Raw genomic sequence first — 24707 nt, forward strand, 5'->3', positions numbered from 1 at the left:
TTTGAGTAAAGAAATGTTTACTGTAAGGAATCTAGACCGAATGTTTTTTCGACAAATAATTTTTGTATATGATGCGATACTAATTAAAAATAAGACATGCAAAACACAGAGCGATTCTTTCATTATATTTTACTCGTTTCATTCTTTGAAACACATAACAGCTCATCCTATAATACATACTTTTACCTTCCTGAAGCAAATGAAATATAATATTTGCCAAACCACTTGACCGCGGATTTCTAATATAAAATATCGGCTTGGAAAATATTAGTAAGAATGGATCTAACCCCTCCCCCCCCAAGCAAGGGTATGTAGAGAATTTTCCACCCCCTTCCCATCAGGACACTTACTTAATGAATTGGATGTTACACATATGAATGAGTGTATTGTACAAAGTTTATGATACTCTTTAAAGTTTATTATACACACAAACAATATTTGATTAATTTAAAATATACGCAGTGGTTGGAGCTCCGACCATCGGGAGCGGATTCGGTATCCGACCTATAGATTTGCGCATGGTCGGGTCTGTAACACCTGCCTAAAATATATATACAGTACACACACACACACACACCAAAGATGGTAACGACTGTTTCAAATGTCCTATCTTTGATTCGATGACCGAAACAAAATTGTTGATGAAAGTTTCATTCGTTTGGAAGAAAAAGTTACAAAAAGTTCGCCGTAACATTGCACGTGGATGATTTTTAATGATATACGAGCAGTTCAAGAAATATTAACAGTTACAAGTTTTAATAAAAAAGAAAATTCTTTGCACTTACCATGCAGTTTTTGTGCACTTCCTTCAGAAACCTCATTCGGCAACAAATATTGTTTAAATTCATTAAATGAAGACATTTAGATAGCGACATTCACTTGGTACTCGCGACCAACGTTGGGTAAGCCTGGTAAGCCTAACGTGGAGGTATAGAAGATTCTCCCTAAACAAAATCACGTGACAGAATCGAACGAATGAAAATGTTTTTGAGTCCTTCTTTTAAAGAATGTTTTTATATTTCGCTCACCCAACGGAGTGTTTCCGAATTTCACGCGAATAAAGAAAAGTTTTAGTCTTGGTTTTTTCGTAAAGCGTCTTTTTTCGATAAAGCTAGCACTCAGAAAGAATGAATGCACCCGCAATAGATTTCACTCTTTTTAAGAGTTATTTTTTCGCTCTTTTGAATTAAGAGTGTATGTGCGTATGTGTGTATGTGTGTATGTATGTCGCATAATTCAAGAACGGAATGTGCTAGAAAGTTGAAATTTGGTACTTAGACTCCTAGTGGGGTCTAGTTGTGCACCTTCCTTTTTGGTTGCATTCGGATGCTCAAAAGGGGGTCTTTTGCCCCTTTTTGAGGGGAAATCATTGTTAATTGCAATGTAAACTCAAGTGGTGTTATAATTTGGCGGAGACTTGGCGATATATCGCCAGTTTTTTTGGTTGCCAAGTTTTGTCGCCAACTTGGCGATAAATTTGACGATTTTTTTTAAAATCTGCTTTTAATTTGGCCACTGTTGGTGATATTTAGAGAGTAAACAATTGAATCACATTAAAACTGCCAATAATGAGAAAATGACATAGAGGTACCTTCTTCTTGCTCTCCTGTCTTACCTGGTAATTAAAAATTAAACTGATGTTTTCTTTACTGCGTATCCCGCGACTTCCACGGGCAACGTAAAAGTAGCAACATTTGTTTTTCCCGCAATTTCCACTCGCATGGGTGCAATGATGTCTTTTAAAAATCTAACTCCCTTGTTTCATCCGTTAACTGTCGATAATGCATTTTCTGAAGCAGTTAGATTAACCGATCGCCTATTTTACGCCCTAGTCCTCCTAAATCTATTTTTTGTTTTGCTCGTAAAATTGGGACGAAAATACGAATGTTTTGAGATTTATCGTACTAAGTATAATTGCGAATGTAATTTATGTAAATCGAGTACATATACTTTTTTATTATTTTTTTCATACAAAAATACAAGTATCATGAAGTTACTTCGTTAAAAAAAAATTGAGCAGGCAGATACAGGGACCGATTTACACACTTGGGTGCCCCGGGGCACTGACAAATATGGTGCCCCCCCCCCCAAAAAAAAATATGAAAGTAATTAATGGATATTATTTTTATAGAAAGAAAACTCTAAAATAAATTCCTGATTTTCATGTAAGAAATTTTTTACAGTCGCAGATGGAGAAACTAAGATGGTTAAGGTAAATCATAATGTGCTTTCTGCGTTCCTTTGTTTTCTCCTTTGTTTTCTTGTAGTAAATTCTTCTATAATGTCCTTATAACCAAGTTTTGCGGTCAAACTTCCTTCTATTGGTAATAGAACTACTTAAGATAATTTACTATCAGAAATGAGAGTATGCAAAAGACAGTTCTCATCAATAGCGAAAATGATCGTTCTCCACTACAATTGGAGATTGGCAAAGTCAAAAACAATTTCAGGGCTGTATCCACGTTGGCAAAAGTATCCATTTACGAAGTTTATGGATTTTTTTTTTAACTTTTCGATCATTAAACTTTCTTTTCCGATGATTGAACTAATATGAATAAATTCATCAGGAAAAGATTCCTCCAATCACAGGAATAAGATTTTTGAAGATCTTTTGCACTTTCTCGAATATTTTGTTTTTCGCATTCAAACAAGCAAGAAAATTTCCTTAATATGCCAGCATAGGCTGACATTCTGAATTTTAGTTTTATAATCAAATTATAACAGATTACATAAAAACAGGAAACCTTGAAACTTTGCTCAGAGTCTAATATGACTTCTTCACATTGTCATCATAAAACTGTCAATCTCAACTGTCAACAGTCATCTCAACAGTTTTATGTCCATCATAAAACTGTTTTGGAGTTTTTTTTTTTCCTGTCTTTTTGCAAAAAAAAAAAAAAAAAAAAAAAAGACAAATTTGGTGCCCCCTTTCCTTTGGTGCCCCGAATGCCCCGCCGTAAATCACTCCCTGGGCAAATAGTTAATACAATATTCTTTTGCCTAACCAGGGATTAGTTTGCATGGGAGCTTACGGAAGCTGGGCTCCTACACTTATATTCATTTTTATTTCAATTTAGCATTTTAGAGGAAACTCAGGCTATTTACGTACGAAAATTAGCTCTGAGGACTACTCTCCGTTGTTAGAAGTTAAGCCCCCCAATATTTCATGGGGGTACCAAGTTTCAATGTTCTTTGTCAATGAGAACGAGCTATACGTTGGTCGAAACAAATCAACGTTAATTAAAACTATCCCGTATAAGGAATCAAACGGTTTTCACTTTAGTTGCAATTAAGGACATTAATTTGAAAAGCGTTAAAAGCGCACTAACGCAGCCAGAATTATCTATGTTTATTTATTTATTTATTTTTATGAAAACAGTTTTTATATGTGCAGTGTGTAGAAACTACTGAATTAGGATCGGCAATAATGTTAAAATCAAAGCATCTGGGAGCTGTTTTAATGCAAAACCTCCCCATCGCTACGCCACTGATTGAACTCATAATAAATTTAGGACAAAAACTATAAACACCAAAGTGAAGGTGGAGGGAGAGGGGAAAGAAGTAGGGAAAATATTTGAGAAAAACAAATTGTTGAATTTTAACGATATGAAAGCCGTTAATGTGCCCATTACCTAGATAAAATGCGGAAACTTTTTATTTCAACACGTTAACGACTCAAATCTGCAGATTAGCTAGGTAGTGTTCCATTAACGATTTCTGAACTTCAGCAGTAACGTATAAATCTATGCACGTATTCTTTCAGGTCCACATTGTTTGGTGCCTGATTACCCATTAAACGGAAAAGGTTACAGAAATGTATCTGCTCGAGAAACGAAGTACAGATTTCAATGTGATACTGGCTACGAGCTTTTGGGAAGCGTGGAAACTACTTGTGGACCAGATGGCACTTGGTCTGAAACTACTCCTATTTGTTCATGTAAGGTAGTTTCGCATCCAATTATGAAATTTCAAAGAATTTTTTAATGCAAAATCATTTTTATGTGGAATTCAGTCATGGGAAGTTTGTTTGTTCAATGTTCTTCGCATTTTCTCTTTGACTTATTGTCATTCTGTTACCGTTTGGACAGCATAAGCATTAAAAAAAAAAAATAATAAATTAATTAAAAAAAAATGAGCACGGGTTATCAAATCGACTGCTTAATAAGTAAGACTTTATCCATCACTTTATAGTGTAACTCTGAGTGCTGAAATAATTAAAGCAAGAAAGGGCAAAAGTAAAGGTTGACTTTTGTGTCTCAAAAAGGAATACAAGGGCTCGAATGAAAATTGGTTGGCAGAAGAACGCCGATGGAAAAAGATGCTAATTTGTTTTTGAGGCTACCCGCTCGAATAGCAATCGAACGTTTTTCCATTAAAGCGTCATCGTCACAATTCTTTCATTACTTTAATAAAAAAATTCAAACAAGAATTGGTGCACAGATGGACCCCGATGGAAAATGTTGCTAATTATCTTTGGCACCGATAGTCTCGTGGGAGAAAGCACTATAGACCTCCGGAACTAATATCATATACACCATCCTTGGCGACTTTTTCCTGTTTTCGCCAAGAAAGCGTCGCCAAGAAAACAATGTATGACGACGTATGTCATACATTGTTCTTAGCGATGCTTTTTTTTAGCGCCAACAGGAAAAATTCAGATAAAAAACCATGATCAAAGCACTTCAGAAAACAATATATATAAAAACAACATAAAACCACAGCAAAAAACATCACGAATATTTGCTTCAAAAATACCAGAAACTAGAAAGTTTTTGTACAGAAAGAAAATTACTAGTAGGTATTTAAAATGCTTAAATTAACAAATTACTATCACAGCTCACCAGAGAAATATGTACCAATGGAAATAAAAGCTATTTTCCAACATGCATTTCGTCGAACCAAAACAATTCTCATACTCTACTAAAAAGAGCAAAGCGATTCAATATGCGATGTTTAAAGCAGAAAACATCCCCAAAATATAACTATTTCAGCCAAAAAAAAAAAAAAAAACGCTTAGTTATTCAAATTTTGATGTATGAAAAGTAAAAATGTCTCGACAAAACATACCAAACATAAACAATACAAAAATAGCATACATTAATTTGTTTTTCGAAAATGCTTTCAAAATACCCTACGAAAAATATCTACTATAGTTTACATAAAATAATACCTTCATATTTTGATAAAGTCGTAGAGTCAACTTATTTTCAGAAATTCGGTACCTAAAGGACGCTTAGTGGCACTGCTTTTAAGCACTTTACGCTTATTTTTTTATCTTATCAGCATCCATACTAATTGACATACAAATTGAAAGCAAATAACTCACCCAAATTTCTTGAGTTACTATATCCAATAGTACGAAACAACAACGATGTCAATACAACGTAAGCAGCATATCGCTATTCGACGAATTCTAACTATCAAATGGTTGTGCAGTACCTTGCGGCCGATACACCATAAAGAAAATGCTAAGGCAACTATCTAAAAACATAAATTAAGTTTATTTGGATTTTACACACCAAAAGGGCTTCCAAATTGCCCTTGCTATTCGAACTGCCACGAGACGACCAACATCAACAAAAATCAAGCTATCGAATACTACGAATACACGATCCATTAACAGAAAGACAGCTAACTAAATTGAACCGACAGGTGGGAAATTTGCATATCGAAAAGAGCCCTCTTGCGCACAGGTATACTTCAGGATTTTTATGGAGATTTTCCACAAATTCACTTTTAAACACTTTTAACTATTTTTGAAAGCCCTAAAAGCTACTAAGTGATCAAAAGCTGTACTTGCTTGTTATTTTGGATAATAAATCCTAGAAAAGTTGTGTTTTAATACTATAGTGTACTTCATTCAATGTGAAAGACACATAGATGCAACAATCATTTATCCGTCATACTGAAGTGGTTGAATGTATGTCTGAGGCAAAAGCGCATGCGCAGCGAGTCTTTCTGCGATTGCATGCTGTTTTGGCTCCTCTGCTCTATTTTCTAGTCAGCATGGCACCTTTGTGCACCATTCTTTCAGCTTAGAGTGAATATATTCACTCGTCTGGAACCCCTGGTTATAACAGTGTACAGTACTTTTACTGTACAATATATGCGCAGCATTTGATTCCAACTAATTAATCTTATGACTTTCGTGGATAAAACAGTTGGTATAAAATGAAATAATGCTTTTCTTTTTAAAATAAACTCTCTATTTCTCCAAGTCATTTTAGTTGGACATAGTAACTGTGCTAACAATAATGATTTCAAAGAAATTAGATGGCATAAATGAATGTTATAAATCACGTAATTGAATTTATGTGAGGATAGAAGGCTTGTTTCACCAAAACCTTCCACGTACTCTGTCCAATAAATACGCGAAATGAGGCCCTAAAAAAATTATTTTGCGAAATTTAGTACACATCTATTTTGTCCCCTTTAAAGTACTCTACAATGTTTGCTATGCACTCTTATCCCACCTTCTTTTCCAATCTTTAAAGCACCTTTGGAAGTCCTCAGCAGTTAGGCTCTTTAGTTGTCTCGTCGTTTCCCACTTTATTGAGTCCAAATCGTCCTAGTGATGTCCCCTCATCACATTTTTGCATTTTGAGAATAGGAAAGGAAAAAATCTTAGGGTGCGAGATCTAGCGAATTAGGATGGTTATTGAATTTTTTGCCAGAGATTGGCGAACAATCAATGCTGAATGTGCTGCTGCATTGTCATGGTGACAGATTCATCCATTGCCTTGAGTCAAATGTGGTCACACACGATGCACATAATTTCTCAAACGTTTGAGAACTGTGATTTCATCAATTTACGTGACTTCATCCGTTTCCATTTTCGACGAACAGTAAAAACAAAGGACAACAGAAACTAACATATACGGGTAGTTTGGCGATCTGCTAAGCTACACAGCTCATTGGGTGTAATGCAACTATCGCCCGTCATGGCCGTTAGATTGCATGATTTCGCGTATTAATTGGCAGACAACGTATGATAGTTATTGCTTAAATTAATATGATTTAATTATTATTTGTCAATTATTAGCTCCAATGTTTATCACTGCATCAAGAAGTGATAAACAATGGGGGTGGGGCATTCCCAGGAATATAAATGAATCGATTATTTCAGAAAGGGCATAAGTCCAACTAATGTAACTTTAAAGGGAATCAATAAAAAGTGATTATTTCATTCAGAAATGAACTAAATTCTACAAAAAATTTTATGATTAATCTAGTCCCAAGTAGGATCATTACCTCACCTTAAATTATGTTTCATTTCGTCACTGAAATTAATTACAATTTTTTTTTTAATTTGGACTTACAAATACAAATACAAATGTGACGACCAGCAACAAGATCTTGGTCCAACTAGGCTGGTCTTAGTCAATTTATCAGTCCCCAATGAAGATCATTGGCCCTCTTAAAGTTATCCACAACCTTGCTCATTACCACCTCCTCCGGTAAGCTGTTCCAAGTGCCCACACAACTCTACTAAAGTAGTAGTTTTTCCTTATTTCCAGGTTAGCCTGAGATTTGAATAGCTTAAAACAATGACCCCTCGTCCTGATTTGGTGCAAACATTTAATCCATAACATCATTCATTTTGATAAATTTAAACAATTGAATCATGTCCCCTCTGATCCTCCTTTGCTCCAGGCTATACATATTAAGCCAATTAAGTCTGGTGTCATAATCTAAATCTGAAAGTCTCTTTACTAGTCTAGTTACCCTTTTTTGAACCCTTTCCAATGCACAAATATCTTTTCTCAGATAAGGCGACCAAAACTGCACAGCATACACTCCAAATGGGGTCTTATTAAACTCCTATATAAAGGCAAAAGAACCTTCTTAGATTTGTTACTTGCAATGCTGCAATGTTGACTAAACTTGAAGTTCTGATTTATTAAGATACACAGATCAATAACATTTTCTGCCTGACTATTGCAGATGCCTGACTATTCTTGCCTGATTGAACCCTGTAAACGATAACTCGTACTCTTATTTCCATGACCTAAGTGTAACACTTGACATTTCCCTACATTTACTGCCATACCCCACTCATGCGCCCACTTAGTAATATAATCTAAATCCTCTTGAAGCTGTTTTACCTGTTCTTCATTTTTTACAATCCCCATAACTTTTACATCATCAGCAAAACAATTCATGCTTCCAGAAATATTTTCATTGATGTCATTGATAAAAATAATAAAAAAGAGAGACCCTAAAACTGAACCCTGAGGAACCCCGCTTAAAATATCACTCCATTTAGAATGATTTCCTCTTACAACTACTCTTTGTTTTCTTCCAGTCAGCCAATTTCTAACCCAAAGTAAAGTTTTTCCTCCTATTCCTATATCAGCTAATTTGCTGAGAAGAGCAACATGCGGGACCTTATCAAAAGCTTTTTGAAAATCAATATAAACAACATCCACACACTTTTTGCTATCTAAAGCCAAGGTAACCTTGTTGTAGAAATGCAATAAAATAGTAGCACACGATTTACCTTTCCTGAACCCATACTGCAAACTAGTCAACAGACCATTAGTCTCTAAGAAATTCATAATATTAATTTTGATCAAAGTTTCGAAAATCTTACAAACCATTGAAGTCAGACTTACAGGTCTATAATTTCCAGCATTACCTTTAAACCCTTTCTTGAAGAGCGGCGTTATGTTAGCTAGTTTCCAGTCCCCTGGCACTGTCCCTGAGTTATAAGAAGCATTAAAAATATTTAAAATAACATCCACTAAATCCTCTGCAAATTCCACTAAAAATTTTGCATAAATTGTATCTGGTCCAGGAGCCTTATATGCTTTATTTTTTTTCAAATGAAATTGAACTTCCTCCCTGGAAAAACACAAAATCCTCAAGCTGCATAATAGCTTGTGTCTTGCTATTGTCAACTGTTGAGATAGTTATCGTTAAACACACTGGAAAAAAAATTATTAAGAAAATTTGCAATATCCCTAACGTTTTGGATAAAATTTCAATGCTCATCAACCAATGGCCCAATTTGACTATTTCGAGCTTTCTCAGAATTAGCGTAAGCAAAAAATCTTTCAGCCCTTTCTGTAATAAATATCCTGAAAGTTTAGAGTGATGAAACTGTAAATCAAATGAAACAGACTTGTTTTTAACTGGTTTATGATTATAAAAACTAACATAACTAAGTGACAAAAATAATTAGTGAAGTCCGTATTCATAAATTCATTAACTTAAGGAAATACATCGTGTATTTTCCTCTTTCTCTCGTCTTATTTTAGTGAAATAATAAAGTCTGGTACAATTTTTTTTAAAAAAAAATACAAAAATCAACAAACTGAGATAAAAACCAAAAGTTTTACATATGTATAAAACTATATTCATATTTATATTCACCAAATACATCCTCATATGAAAATATTTTTTTATATCCTTATTTTGTCTAGTTTTATGTACCAAAGTCGATGTACATATTAGTATGACTGTGTTCAAAATTGCACTGAATAATCATCTTGATATTTGTTATTCTTTCCAACAACATGAAAATTTTCCCTTCATACTCAATATTTGCAAAGATGGTTCAGCCGACAAGCGTTATTTTGCAATATTCTCTTGAAAATCGTCTATAAAATAGCTAGCCTGAAACCGTTCCTTTGATGTTTAAACATCATGAATATTGATAATTGAAAACATTTGTCTCCCTGTAGAATCTTTTTCCAAAATCTTAATTTGGGAGATTAGTCCTCTTGCACCTGTTTTAGAGCAGTTACAGATTTCATTGTTTTCAACAGATGTGACGGTGAATTTAATGTAATTTCAGAATTTCACTGACAAGAGATTGGATTTCACATGGTAATAATCTGTCATATTTGTTTAACATCAGTTTTACTGTCCTAAAATCCTAGTCGCAAAGAACAAAAAACGTCCACTCAAAGGAAAGAATTTTTTCAGTGTTATTTTTAGAAAAAGTCTTCTGCAGTGTTGTTCTTGTTTTGATAAGTGTATATCTTACTAAAAGTATAGTTTTTTCGCAGTTCCTAGAGTGATTTTAATAAAACCCCTGAGAAATTAGCGAATTTCATTCGGATTCCGTGATTTCGATTCCCCCCTAACCCCCCGAACTGACGAACCTACAAATTACCGAAATGATGCTAGATCAAAAGAGTTATTTGTTTTTACTTCATTACGCCAAAAAATCTAGTTCTTCCATGATCTTGCCATTGCGTCTTACTATTTCTTCCTTCGCGTTTAGAGCAGAAAAAGCATAAGTCTGGGACTTATGCCCTTTCTGCACTAGTCGAAAAATGTCACCCCAAAATAAAGTGCTTTGTTTTACAAGGATTGACATCCCTGCTACATCAGTCGATGTCTCTACATACAAATATGGGAAAACCACAACAATTTTGAAAAAACAAATGTAACTTATTCCCTTTCTGCAATAATCGATTCAAATAGAAACGAGGGATGTTTTAAAAGGTAAGTACCGTTCTGAAATTTAAAAAAATGTGCTTCACCGGACGCTCGACAGAAGTGATAACTTAGGATTAAATTATTATGATTATTTAATCCTATGAAAGTAACAATTGGCTTATGGTAGCCATAATAAGCAACGAAATTTTTTCAATGTATGTTATCTAAAAATCTTGCAAAGACTGTATCAAGTACAGTTCTGTGAATTTCAGTGGCTTCTTCTTGCTTATTAATCATTTGTAATTGTAATTTGGATTGTAGAAACGATACTAAATTTTTATCTAGATTAGAAGCAAAATTAACCTTAAAATCTCCAGTTAAAATTAAAGGAATTGTATAATAATCTAATTGTATAATGTGTCGTACCGCCTGGAGGAAGCAGACGGAGAAAGCCTTGGCCTGCATTAGGTTGTTGTGCTGATGAAGAAGAAGAATAATCTTCATCAACTAAAGCAGAACCATCTTGTGTATAATTTAAAGATATATATATGTTGGGAATAATAATTTGTTGCTTTGCTTCATTGAGACATTCCACTATACACATTTCATTAATATCGTTTTGTGTATCGTATTAGAGCTTGTAGCATTATTAACACGTAATCCTGTATTTAGAAGGCAATATTTATGCAATCAAGATCATTCTGATAAACTGTTACGCCTCCTACTCTTATATTTTGACGCTTTAACTGCACAATACGTTTAAAAGATGGAATAATTTTAGTATCATCATTTTCAAGCCATGTTTCACATAATAAAAGAATATTACAGCGTTGAGAGACCGAATCAATAAGATCGAGACTATGAGCATTAAGGTTTTGAAAATTAAATGAAAAAAATGATATTCCTCTTTTATTTGAAATGAACTCAACGCTACTTCAAAATTGCTCAAAATAAAAAATCATTTTATTCTTTGCTCATAATTCAGACTAATTTTAAACATAAGTTTTGATAAAGTAAGAAAAACAACGTTAAAAAAAGCACAATTTTGCCAATTACAGCAGACACGTGTTTCGGCGTTACAGGGAACGCCTTTTTCAATGCAAAAAGTAATGAGCTTATGGCTTTTGTCGGATGTCTTTTTATCCATAAGCTCATTACTTTTTGCATTGAAAAAGGCGTTCCCTGTAACGCCGAAACACGTGTCTGCTGTAATTGGCAAATTTGTGCTTTTTTTAACGTTGTTTTTCTTTTTTTATTGTTCAGCACAAAGGTATTTATTTATCTTATAAGTTTTGATGTCGACGCAAAAACAATAGATTAAATGACGCGTCGTTTCTAAATATTTCGTTTATTAGAAAAAAAAACACTCAAACTTACGAAACATTTTAGATTTTACTCTGTGATGAACAAACTAAATGTTTATTTATTATTTTTGTTTTCTCGACCGTCCTCAACCCTCGCAATGTGGAGTCTGCGGGAAGGAAGTTCGTTTAAAATATGTAAACCTTATCACAGTTCAAAACCCTAAATGAAGCGAGATATTTTTAGTATAACTAATCGCAAAAATGTTTTTGTTTTAAAAATAAATTTAAAGATTAAATACTGTTTTGAATATATATATTGTTTACAATGTTATATTTTATTATCAAACTCACCTTTCGTTAGGAGATTGCGTTATGTTGCGACGATCATCCATCTTCTGTTAGTTTCATTACTTTTTCTACTATCACTTAACGCTTAAAGCTGACCCACAGAGTAAAAAAACAAAATTTCCCCGATCATGCGCGCTTCTGTCGTATGCGCGAACGAAAGGAATACAGGACGAGAGTTGCGCCGTTACGCGCGTTATGTCACAAATCGGTTTACCCTCCCATAAGAAGTTATCAGTTCAAGAACAAGTACAGATAGAGTAAAGAAATTTATTGCACAAAAATCTACCACCCTTACGCTATTTTTCGACATTGCTCCCGTGATTTTCCAAGTATTTGTCATAAAGTGGTACAGGTTTTTGTATACCTATTCTAGAAAGTTGCCGCCTGTGTAGTCAACCATGGGGTAACGTGTTCTATGAACTCATCATTGATGTTGTGCCATCGATTCCCAAGGAAAGTAATTAGACGACGAAACAAATGAAAGCTGCTACGATCGAGTTCGGGGCAGTCCCGGAGGACATTCAAAAACGTCCCAGCACACACCCTGTAAGAGTCCTCATGGTTGACTACCCAGGCAGCAACTTTCTACGAATAGGTATACAAAAACCTGTACCCCGCTATGACAAAGGCTTCGAAAATCACGGGAGCAATGTCGAAAAATAGTGCAGAGCGGTAGATTTTTGTCGAATAAATTTCTTTGTTCTAACTGTACTTGTTCTTTTTTGTTTCAAAACGGTACTACTTTAAAAACGTCCCTTGTATGAATGGTATATTATAAGCATACTTGGTTTCATTTTCAATCTTAATTATATCTGCAAATGTAATTTGAATAAATATAAGTACGGGAAGTATCTTTCCTGAAGATCTGCTGCGCTATTCATATGCAAGATTTGTTCCTAAAATATCATTTTATAAAAACTTTTCTTCAAATTGAACATATGTTTGAACATGGGGCTCATAGAAGTGAGTTCGATACTCTGGTTTTACACCGAAAAATAAGTGAATAAATTCTAAAGCAAACCCCTAGAAAACAAAAGATTTTTTTTTTTTTAAATATTTTAGAGGGGATTACACCAATGAGTCTCCCAACTTGATACAAATGTTCATTCTTTTGAACTTTTCACCTCTGCAGCCCTTCGGAAGAATGTAATGCATGGGCGCCCATATGCAAAATTTTAGGGGGGGGGCTCAGACATTTTCTTCGGGGTTTAGCGGGTTATTTTCCCCGTGAAAATCGATTTCAGTACAGATTACAGTTATTAAAAATTGATATTTTTAATAACTTATTTATTAATGGCTGGAGAAGAAATGTTTTTACATTTTTTGCAAAGAGAAAAGTACTAAAAGCAAGAAAGTTCTAATTTCTAAGGGGGGGCTTGAGCCCCCACAGGCTCCCTATATGGCGCCCATGAATGGTTAGTAATCCCTCAACCCTCATAATAATAATAAGTGCTATGAAACTGTCGAAAACTAAAAAAAACTGGGGGGAGGGGTATCATTTCCAAAAATTGGGTGATGGTGGGGTGAAAACAATGGTCATATTTGGGTTTGGGAGGTCATTTTACGTAAGAACTAGCGAAAGAATGGTATCAGAAGTATTTTGAATGTTTTTTTTTTCTGTTTGTCGCACTGTGCTACTGTAGCGTGATAGTATACATTCCTCTTTTCTATTCACGATTTTTTCTCTGTTATATAGAGCTACTATCATACGAAAAACATAAAATAATAGTTGCTGGAGTAACGATTTTCTGTGGCATTATAATTTATACGAAATATATTATTTTACTTGTTGGATAGCTGTATAATCTAACTTGCATGAGCTTCCTGCAATACCTGATACCATTTCATATTATATTTATAGTGATATACTGCCGCCGTCCACTTCCTCCAAACAATGGGTCTATTTTAGAATCTCCTTCTATAAGAAAATTTCAACTAGGACAGCGCATCCACTTCAGATGTGATTCTGGCTTCGAGCTGAAAGGCTCACCATGGTTAACTTGCCGTCGTGAGCGGACGTGGTCTTCGCCTCCTCCAAGATGTGTTTCAACCCTTGCCACTCTAGTGAAAGGTGCCTCAATGTGCTAGCATGGTTATAAATAAACATATATGATAGTGAAAAAATTATTATTTAAAAAAATCATTATTTTATGGTTTAAGTACTGAATAGGAATGGTTCTGAAGATCAAGATTATATTATCGGTCGTGCCCATCACGTGGCAACAAAATGAAAAAAAAAAAAAGTGTAGGGGGGGGGGCTATAAATATTAGTATCATTCACCGCCTGTTCCCTCACCCCACTGTGTAATGAATTAATATTAATTTCTAATCCTATTAATATCTATTTGAACGCACTTTTTAGGCGAGAGCTTTGAAATTCTGCTCCGTAAATTCTGTGTGACGGAAGTAGCGTAGTTGTTTTTTTTGTGTGACGAAAAGTCACACATGGACTCGCTTTCTTTCTTTCTCGTTGTCCGTTGTTGTGTGTACTGTGTTGAGTATAGCTGTCGGTCATCAACAGAGCAACCGTTGAAACACATGTGTATAACTAACGCATTTCGAGTACTGTTTAGTATTCTTGTTGTATATAATCTATTCCCGTCATTAAAATATACAATTTTGTTATGAATATGTCTGAAACGTCTTGGTCGGTACTCGATCCGAAGTCCGAAGCTTAGCGCTCTGCCGATTGGGCCACTGTGATTGTCAGTCAGATTGCGCTGAGCGGCAATATTAGCCTGTGTACGAAAACATAATTTCTCCTTTTAAGGAAAAAGACGGTTATGGACAATGCACAAGTATATGATTTTATGTAAATTAATGAATGGGGAACACAATCTATGCTATTCAAAACTGTTTGATGAATAATTAAAATATTTTTCTGTAATACTAAAGTTTCACTTCTATCGGGTGTCTCTGCGACACATTCAACACCTAATGATTTGAACCTGGGACAAATATTGTTTCAAACCAAAATATTTTTAACCAAAATATTTGTTTGAATAAACCATCCATACTTGATTAAGCACAATTAAATGGAGAATTAATGAAAAAATGACTAAGCGTGGAAAGTATCAAAACTGACTTGTCAAGAAATCCTTTGAACATGATTTGTACTACTTTCGCGAGAATAACTCATATAACGTTATACTTAACCAGTTTGTAAAAGCACCACTACATTGGTGAAACTTTTCACCTATAAGATGGTTGCAACTAAATTTTACTAGATTTAACTGATTTCTTGGTGAATACTGAACTTCACTTTCTACATTAAAGTAATAATTGTTTTTTAACAACATATTAATAAGCTAATGCTAACTTTGCTAATGCTTAAAGCTAATGCTAACTTTGTTGCTAGATTGTGGAAAATTACCATTGGTTGCTAATGGAAATTTTTCGTCGAAATCAACTACTATTGGCAGCACGGCAACGCTTACGTGTAGGGAAGGATACACAACACTTACAAGCAACATGATAACTTGCTCAGACACAGGGACGTGGGTCCCGTCCAATTTGAATTGCAGAGGTAAGTGTCAGAAATCCATAAAAAAACCGAGCTGATGTGTGCATCACATGACTTCCTTTTACGCTAATTTAAACTTATTTCCCCATTATTGGCAATTTTAAAGTGTTTCAATAGTTGACTCTCTAAATATCACCAACAATGGCCAAATTGGTACCTTAAAAAAGAAAAAAAATCGCCAAATTTATCGCCAAGTTGGCGACAAAACTTGGCGACCAAAAGCTTGGCGATATATTGCAAAGTAATTGCATAAATTATAACACCACTTGAGTTTGCATCGAAACTAAAATTGATTTCTCCCCCAAAAGGTGTAAAAGACCCTTTTTGGAACATCCGAATGCAACCAAAAAGGGAGGTGCACAACTAGACCCCACTAGTACTCTACGTACCAAATTTCAACTTTCTAGGACATACCGTTTTTGAGCTATGCGACATACATGCACACATCCGCACATACGTACATACGGACGTCCAGAGAAAAGTCGTTGTAATTAACTCGGGGAATGTCAAAATGAATATTTCGGGTGTCTATACGTTCTTAGGCACTTATCCGCGTGTGGTCGGGTTGAAAAAAAAAACTCATCATTCATTAGGGGTGAGCAAAATGGAAATTAAGGCCGAATTTTGAGTGAAACTTTTTTCGCGAATACAATACTTTCTTTTTGGTAAAAAGAAGTAATTAGTGAACTAGCTGACCCGTGCGAAGAATTAGTGTTCGACGGAAAGAGCTAAAAAAAACCGGTTGTTTTAGTAATTTTATGAATATCAGCAAAAATGTAACTTCTTCGTTTATTTTTCGCTCATATCGATTAAAAGCTTTTTAAAATGATGGCTTGCTTCTGAAGTTAGATGAAATATTAGGGAAGTTTGGTCTACCCACGAAAAACACCTTTGAGAAAAATTGTAATACTAGCGTCCAGGGTGGCTAGTTTAGCCACTTTTGGTGGCTCGTGCAATCCGGATTTTTGTACGCCGCTTTTTGCGGTGCACTTCAGAAGCTTCGCCCCCCTTTTTACCTCTTGCGGCTGGTACTTTGCCTTCGCCGCCTACAGCTGCTCGTCCAATCCTCGGTGTACAGATTTCGTTGGTGTACACCACCTCGTGTGCCGTTGGTGTACAGCCCTAAAGTACACCACCTTCGGCGGTGAACTTCAGCGGCTTCACCCCTTCTTGACAAATGCGGTGGTACATTAGTGAGAAGTACATTAATGTTGGCGCGGCGCACCTCTGGAACTAATCCATTCCCATTCCGTAGTGCTCCTCCAATTTACCATTGACTCGAATCATTCAATCACTTCCGCTTTAAACAGAAAAATGAAGAGAAAACATAAGCCGTAGAAAAAAAAGGCAATAGTTAAGACGCGTGAAAAAATTAACCTTCAAAAAAGAGGAAACCAAGGACAGTTTCTGGCATCGTACCAGCAAGCGCTTTCCTTCGGACGGTCAAAATGTCTTTGAAAATTTAGTTTAAATTAATATCTCCGCTAATTAAAGTCGTAGAAAATGTTGCACTTCCTAAACATGATGTCCGAAAAATTACGAATCTATCGCTACCTGTTTCACTCGTCAATTCTCTGACGTTCGGAAGAAGTTAAAGTGACATTCATACAAATATACATACACTCAGTTTTTAATAACATAAGATGATACTATGATTTACCATCTTACTACTATTATAAAAGCGAAAGTTTGTATGTGGATGTTAGTTGCTCTTTCACGCAAAAACTACTGAATGGATTTTAATGAAACTTTACAATAATATAGCTAAAACGTCAGAATAACACATAGCCTATAATTTATAAGGATATTGGGTCAATTGTCCAAAATATATTACGATAAGTGTCAAGTAAGTAGGGAAAAATTCTGCCATCTGCAAGCTGTTCTGGCGTGCGCAATCCTTATATCAAAATAAATAATTTTATCGCTTTCGGTTTTATATAAATGCGTTGCGCATTTATGTTAAAATCCTTTTTTTCTACGGGGGAGCAGGATTTTCCTCTCAAATTTGCAATGCGGACTTTAAATTAAAATATTTTGTTTCTAGGTGGAGCGAATTGATCATTTTATGTAAGTCGCGTTGCATATTTGAGTTAAATTCTTTTTTCTACGAGGGACTGGAGTTTCCATTTGTTATAGATATAATGTGTTTTTTAATTGCGTTCTTTTTCTTTGAAGTGAAAAAAATAGATTTGGGCTTTAAGAATAAGCCTCTAAGAGGATTTACGGAAATTTGAATTTTCGGAGTTATAGTTAATTTTGTTACGATAAATTCTTTTTTCTCAACATATACCTGACAAACATCCATCAAGCCATATATATGTACGTCCTCGTGTACTGTGTATTCTTTTAGTGTTAAATTTAAGTTTTAAATATAAAACGGATAAAAAAAGTCCAAGAAAAACTAATTTGCATCTAGATAGACAAAGAAAAAGCCAAAAAACGAGATCAACAGCATAACAAATGCTCCGAGGTACAAGCTTCCGAAGCTTCAAAAGAAGGCAGAACTGCTCTTATGGCTGAAAGATCTGCCAAAAATGTAGCTTTTGAGGTATAGGAAGGGACGATGTATAAGGCGGGATGACTGTTCAAAACGAGGGCTGATGTGTGCATCACATGACTTCCTTTTACACCTATTTGATGTTATTTCCCCATTATTGCAATTTTAATGTGATTCAAGAGTTAACACTCTAAATATCACCACATTGAAACCAGATTTTTTAAAAAAAATCGCCAAGTTGGCGACAAAACTTGGCGACCAAAAGACAAGCGATAAATCGCCAAGTTCCTCCAAATTATAACACCACTTGAGTTTGCATCGAAATTAACAATGAATTCCCCCCCAAAAAAGGTGCAAAAGACCCCTTTAGAAGCACCCGAATGCAACCAAAAAAGGAGGTGCACAACTAGACCCCACTAGGAGTCTAAGTACCAAATTTCAATTTTCTAGGACATACCGTTCTTTATGCGACATACATACACACATACGTACAGACGTCACGAGAAAGCTGGTTGTTATTAACTTGGGAAACGTCAAAATGGATATTTCGGGCGTCTATACGTTCTTTAGTACATATGTACGTGTGGTCGGGTCGAAAAAAACTCAACATTCATATGGGGATGAGCAAAATGGAAATGAAGGCCGATTTTTGAGTGAAAATATTTTCGCGAATACAATGCTTCCTTTTTTGTAAAAGGCAATTTTTATCTTCTGTGGTAACGAATTAGTGCATATTATTATTATTTTCATTTGTGTAACGTAATTTCAAATTTGAGTGTTTTCTTTTTATTTTAGTCATCGAATGTGAGCGAAATCCCGTAGTACCACATGGCAGGGCGATTCTTTTGGACGGCTCAGCTTATTATGGTTCTCGACTTCAAATCGTATGCAACCAAGGGTATGTGAAAGGAGATCCCATAAACAGAACATGTGAGTCGTCTGAAACGTGGGGCGACCTCAGTGTTTGTATTGGTACGAAAATGAGTAAAAATTAAATCTACTACTTTTTGTTTCACATTTAAATTCACGTGTCTACTCTTAATCATGTTTCGAAAATAATGCTATCATTACAAAAAATACTGAAGTAATTGCATATTCGTAAAGTATATTGTAACGGATTCGGTGCGACTTCCACTTTCTTGAAATGAAGACACAGTTCTTGATAAAAACACAGGAGATTTATTTACACTATATACAGGAAAGGTCTTCAACAACTGCTAAATTATTCATCAGCAATTAAGCAATTATCACACAACACCGTAAACTCAACGTTTACACACGTATTTACTTCCAAATACGAAAACAACACAGCGAAATGCCTCGCTATAAACAGAGCAAAAATCTTCTCAGTTCGAAAACTCAAACGAAACTAACTGTTTATCCATCGCTAACGGCTTAAATACACCGAAAAGAATTTTCTCAAATATTCCACACGCTTCTCGAAATGCGTTGACCGTTATCAAATTTTATCAATGAACAAAAAAAAGGAATAGGGGTCGTATATTTTAGCCATATGAAAAAGGGGTTGTATATTCATTACGGGAAACTATTTACAGGTTTTGTAACATTGCCCCCTTCCTAAAGACTGCACGTCCCGGGCAGTACAATCCCCAGAAAGGGTGCCAAACTTCTATCACATGTTCACAAATACACACATTAAATAATAATCAATAATGCATAGGAAACACAATAATAACAAGAAATATTACTAAACATTAAAAGCAAAAAAAAATTATCTACAAATAAGATGTTATCAACCATGGTTGTTTACGTAATACTCATGAACTATGGCCATAGTATGGGGCTAACCGATCATAATGTACAACCCTAGGTTTTGCATTAGGTGATTTTTGGATCCTCACTACGACGTCATTCAGTCGGTTAAGGACTTTGTAGGGTCCATCCCAATGCGACTGCAATTTGGGTGAAAGACCTTTCCGTCGGATGGGATTCCATAACCAAACCTTGTCGCCTTCGTTGAATTCATGTCCAGTAGACCTTGTGTCGTATCTGGTCTTCATCTTCTCCGCCGCGATGTTGATTCGCTCTCGTGCGAAGTTATGAACGTCTTCCAACCGGGCCTGGAGATCCTGGATGTACTCCTCAGGCGACGAAGGCGCATCCGGAGGACGACCGAAGACGAGATCACAAGGTAGCCGAAGCTCTCGTCCGAAGAGCATCTGAGATGGGGCATATCCGGTAGTCTCGTGGACAGCACTGCGATAGGCCAGCAGGAACAAAGGTAGCTTCTTGTCCCAATCCTGTTGATTTCTGGATACCATAAGCGAGAGATTATTCAGGATTGTGCGGTTAAATCTCTCCACCATGCCGTCCGATTGTGGGTGTAGTGGTGTTGTCCTAGTTTTCTCAATTCCGAAAATTTGGCATAGGCCCTTAAACACAGCAGAGATGAAATTCCTCCCTTGATCGGAATGAATCTGCAAAGGTGTTCCGTATCTCGAGATCCAATGTTGGACTAGGGTCTCTGCTACAGTGGTAGCTTCTTGATCTGGAATGGGATATGCTTCCGGCCATTTGGTGAAATAGTCGATGGAAACAAGAATGTATTTGTTCCCATCAGCAGTTCTTGGTAGAGGACCCAGGATGTCGATCCCAATTCGTTCGAAAGGAGCTCCAACGTTGTACAGATGTAGCTTCCCTCTGCTTCTTTTCTTCGGTCCTTTACGAGCAGAACAGGCGTCACAAGAATGGCACCACTTCTCCACGTCATCCTTCGCCTTGCTCCAGAAGAAGCGCTCCCGAACTTTATTGAGGGTTTTCAAGACACCAAAATGTCCTCCAGTCGCACTACTATGTATTTCTTTCAGAACATCTGAAATCCTTGATCGGGGAAGTAGTAACTGCCACCTAGACGTTTTGCCGTCATCAGATTCCCATTTCCGGTGTAGCACGCCGTTCCGTAAATGGAGTGAGTTCCATAAAGCCCAGTATCTTTTTGTTGTAGGACTGAAGATGGAAACGTCCTGCCAACTAGGGCGTCGACTGTCACTTTCCATGAACTCTAAAATTGGTTTTATGTCGGGGTCTTCAAGTTGATCTTTTCGAACTTGGTCATCACTCCATGGATCAGGTTCTGATGATGTTGGAGTCACTGTCACCTGATAGGCGGTAGGGCTAGTCGTTCCATACTGTTTCTCGATTCGGGAACAGTAGTGGCAGTTCTCAGGACAGGGTCTCCTTGATAAAGCGTCAGCATTACCGTGAGATAACCCTTTTCGATGCTTGATCTCCATGTCATATTCCTGGAGCCGCTGTATCCATCTGGCTATCTGGCCTTCTGGATTCTTGAAGTTCAAAAGCCAAGTTAACGAGGCATGATCTGTCCGAAGCAGAAATTTTCGGCCGTAGAGGTAATGATGGAAGTGTTCTACAGCTTTCACTATGGCCAGTAACTCCTTTCTGGTGACGCAGTAATTTCGCTCCGACTTTGATAAGCATTTGCTCCAGTAAGCGATGACATGTTCATTTCCGTCAATTTCTTGGGATAAAACAGCTCCAATTCCCTCGTTGCTCGCATCAGTGTCCAGGATGAAGGATTTTTCAGGCTGAGGATAGGCGAGGATAGGCGTTGATGTTAAAGCCTCCTTCAGTCGTAGAAATGCATCTTCGCATTCTTTGGACCATTCGAACTTTTGCTTGCTCTCCGTCAGCTTATGCAAAGGGCGTGCAATGTTGGAAAAACCCTTTACAAACTTCCTGTAGTACGTGCAGAGCCCCAGGAAACTTCGCAGCTGATGGATGTTTTCGGGACGACTCCAACTCCTGACCGCAGATACCTTTTCTGGATCGGTTTGTACACCTTCAGAAGAGATGATGTGACCAAGGTAGTTCACTTCCCGGCGGAACAAATTACATTTGGACGGGCTTAACTTCAAATTGGCTTCCTTAAGCTTTTGCAGCACCTTCCTAAGATTTGCCAGATGTTCTTCGAAACTGCGTCCCACGATGATGATATCGTCTAAGTAGACCAGACAGGATTCGTAGGAAAGTCCTCTTAACACTGTCTCCATAAGACGCTCGAACGTAGCTGGTGCATTGCAGAGGCCGAAGGGCATCACTTTAAACTGCCATAAGCCTTGTCCAGTTGTAAACGCTGTCTTCTCTCGGTCATCAGGGTGTATCTCAACCTGCCAGTAGCCGCTCTTCAAGTCCAGAGTCGAAAACCACTTGTGTCCGGAAAGAGTGTCCAAGGTGTCGTCTATCCGTGGAAGAGGGTAACTGTCTTTCTTGGTGATTTCATTCAGTCGTCGGTAATCGACACAAAATCTGGTGGAGCCATCTTTCTTTCGGACCAAGACGATGGGAGAGGCCCAGGGACTGGATGAGGGTTCGATTACATCATTCTCCTTCATCTCTTTCAGGAGGGTCTCAACCTCTTCCTTCTTGGCGAACGGTAGTCGTCTTGGATGCTGTTTAATAGGTGGGTGTTCTCCAGTGTAGATCCTATGCTGCGTTAAATTCGTACGGCCAACACCCTCCGATGTAGATGAAAACAGATTCTTAAAGTCATCCACCAATTGTTCCGCAGCAGTTCTTTGATCTTTCGATAAGGGTGCACTCCCAATTAACTTCGATGTCAAGGACTCAGAAGACACAGTCTCGGGGGAATTGATTCTTCTAATGATGCAGTTTACTGGAGTACAAGTTGCTAACACTTCACCTTTCCGAATATTCCTTGGCCTTTCACTCACGTTGGCGACTCTTACAGGAATTACATCCTTAGAAAGGTCCACAAGCGTAGATGCTACCAGCACTCCTTTTAGGCTATTGCTTAAGTTGGGGGATTCAATGAGTCCAAATCGAAAACTATTGCTTTCTTCAATGGAGCCGGGTATTAATGATTCTGACCTTGAGGGAATCGATAAATCTGTTTGGGCTATTATTTGATGAGCGGATTTTACATCACTTTCTGCAGGGAAAACGGCTATGTCTTCTCTCATCGAGTGCAGCTCATTAGTCTTGAAGTCGAGAGTGAAGTCATATTTCTTCAAAAAGTCCAATCCGAGAATGAAGGGGTCCGTGATATTAGCGACGAATGCCGTATGATGGTAGGTGGCATTCCCAAACACTATTTCCAAGTCCACTTTACCGTCAATCTCAATTTTGTCACCTGTCACAGTCTGGAGACTTACGCGTGGCGATGTCCACAGCAGTTTCAATCCAAATTCACGAGCCACATCTGTCCTAATGATTGTCACATTGGCTCCAGTGTCAACAATCAGTCTGCAGGGGTTCCCATTTACATGTGCGTAAATGAAAAGTCCATCACTGCCACTACTAGAAGAGGAAATCTGCAGAGCTTTAGTGGTGTTGATTTCCTTCCCTCGCGTAATTTGGCGAGCCGGACAACTCCTTCGCAGGTGTCCTTCACTACCGCATTTCCAGCACTTCTGCTCTTGTTTCTTTTGGGCTGTTATGCTGCTCAAATGTCTTGTCAAGTCACCGAGTTGTCTCTCAAGTTCAGCGAGGTGGGACGACCTGGAATCAGACTCATCAGCTTCCTGAGTCCGGATTAGATGGCGATCCACACGGGTTGCTTCTTGGGCGGCCTCGTATCTCATCGCATACATCAAAGCGGATTTCAAGTCGTTTACATTCGCCATCCGGAGGGCCTTCTGGATCTCAGGATTCCGAACTCCGTCGATGAAGTAGTTGAGTGCCAGGTTGTCCCGAACATCCGCAGGACAGTCGGAAAAAGCAAGATGAGACAGTCTCTCGACGTCCGCCGCTAGCTCTTGCAGGGTTTCCCCGGTTTTCTGGAAACGGGATTTCAACTGGAGTCGGCTGAAATCTTTCTGGCACTTCTCACCGAAGCGAAGCTCCAACGCAGATGTGAGGGCGGCGAAATCCAGGCGCTGGCTGTCCGGAAGGGTCTGGAGAATGTCCGCTGCGTCACCTCTCAGGGATGCTGCAAGATGACAGGCCTTGGTAGCAGAGTCCCATCCGTTCGCTTCCGCCACTATCATGAATTGAGTTTTGTAAACCTGCCACGAAGTTTTCCCATCAAATGTGGCAAGTTTAATGGACGGTCGAGCAACCGATGTGGGAGCGCCAAACTGTACAGAGCTGCTTTCCGCGGTAGCCAATCTCCTTTCCACGTCCTTAAAGATCTCTTCTTTAAGTAGACGAAATCTTCTATCTTCATCTTCAAATTTATTTTCTACAGCATTGAATCGGCTTTCAACGGTATCAAATTTTTCTTCAATTGCATCAACTCGATGCTCTATGTCATTAAATTTATTTTCCATCACAGTCTTTACCGAAATAAGGTCGTTTTTAATTTCTTCTTGGTTAGACGTTAAGTCCTTTTTCAGCACCGTTAAATCGCTTTTTAACTGGTCTTGATTTGCCAACATACTTGCAGTCAGATCACTTTTTAATTGTTCTTGATTAGCAGTAAAACTTTCGGTCAAGTCACTTTTCACAGCATTAATTGCTTCCAGAAGTTGTTTTAATTGGTCATCCATTGCGCGAGTAATCACCATAAAAACAAAGTCTATAAATTCAAACAGTCTTTATGAAAAAAAATGTCCTAAGTCACACTTACTCCAAGAAAGTCCAGAAGAAGCCCCACGTTGGGCGCCAATTGTAACGGATTCGGTGCGACTTCCACTTTCTTGAAATG

The 24707-nt window shown here is 37.2% G+C and overlaps 1 protein-coding gene across 1 annotated transcript in view; it reads left to right on the top strand.

Moving 5' to 3' along the window:
• LOC129218181 (sushi, von Willebrand factor type A, EGF and pentraxin domain-containing protein 1-like) overlaps positions 1 to 24707 on the top strand; it is a 100520-nt gene that overhangs the window by 52894 nt on the left and 22919 nt on the right. The window contains exons 6-9 of the mRNA XM_054852399.1: positions 3764 to 3937; positions 13903 to 14112; positions 15400 to 15567; positions 18857 to 19033. Coding sequence (XP_054708374.1) covers positions 3764 to 3937; positions 13903 to 14112; positions 15400 to 15567; positions 18857 to 19033 — 729 coding nt within the window. The remainder of the gene's footprint in view (positions 1 to 3763; positions 3938 to 13902; positions 14113 to 15399; positions 15568 to 18856; positions 19034 to 24707) is intronic.

This window comes from Uloborus diversus, chromosome 3, assembly GCF_026930045.1.
Source record: "Uloborus diversus isolate 005 chromosome 3, Udiv.v.3.1, whole genome shotgun sequence".
Classification (NCBI taxonomy): Eukaryota; Metazoa; Arthropoda; class Arachnida; order Araneae; family Uloboridae; genus Uloborus; species Uloborus diversus.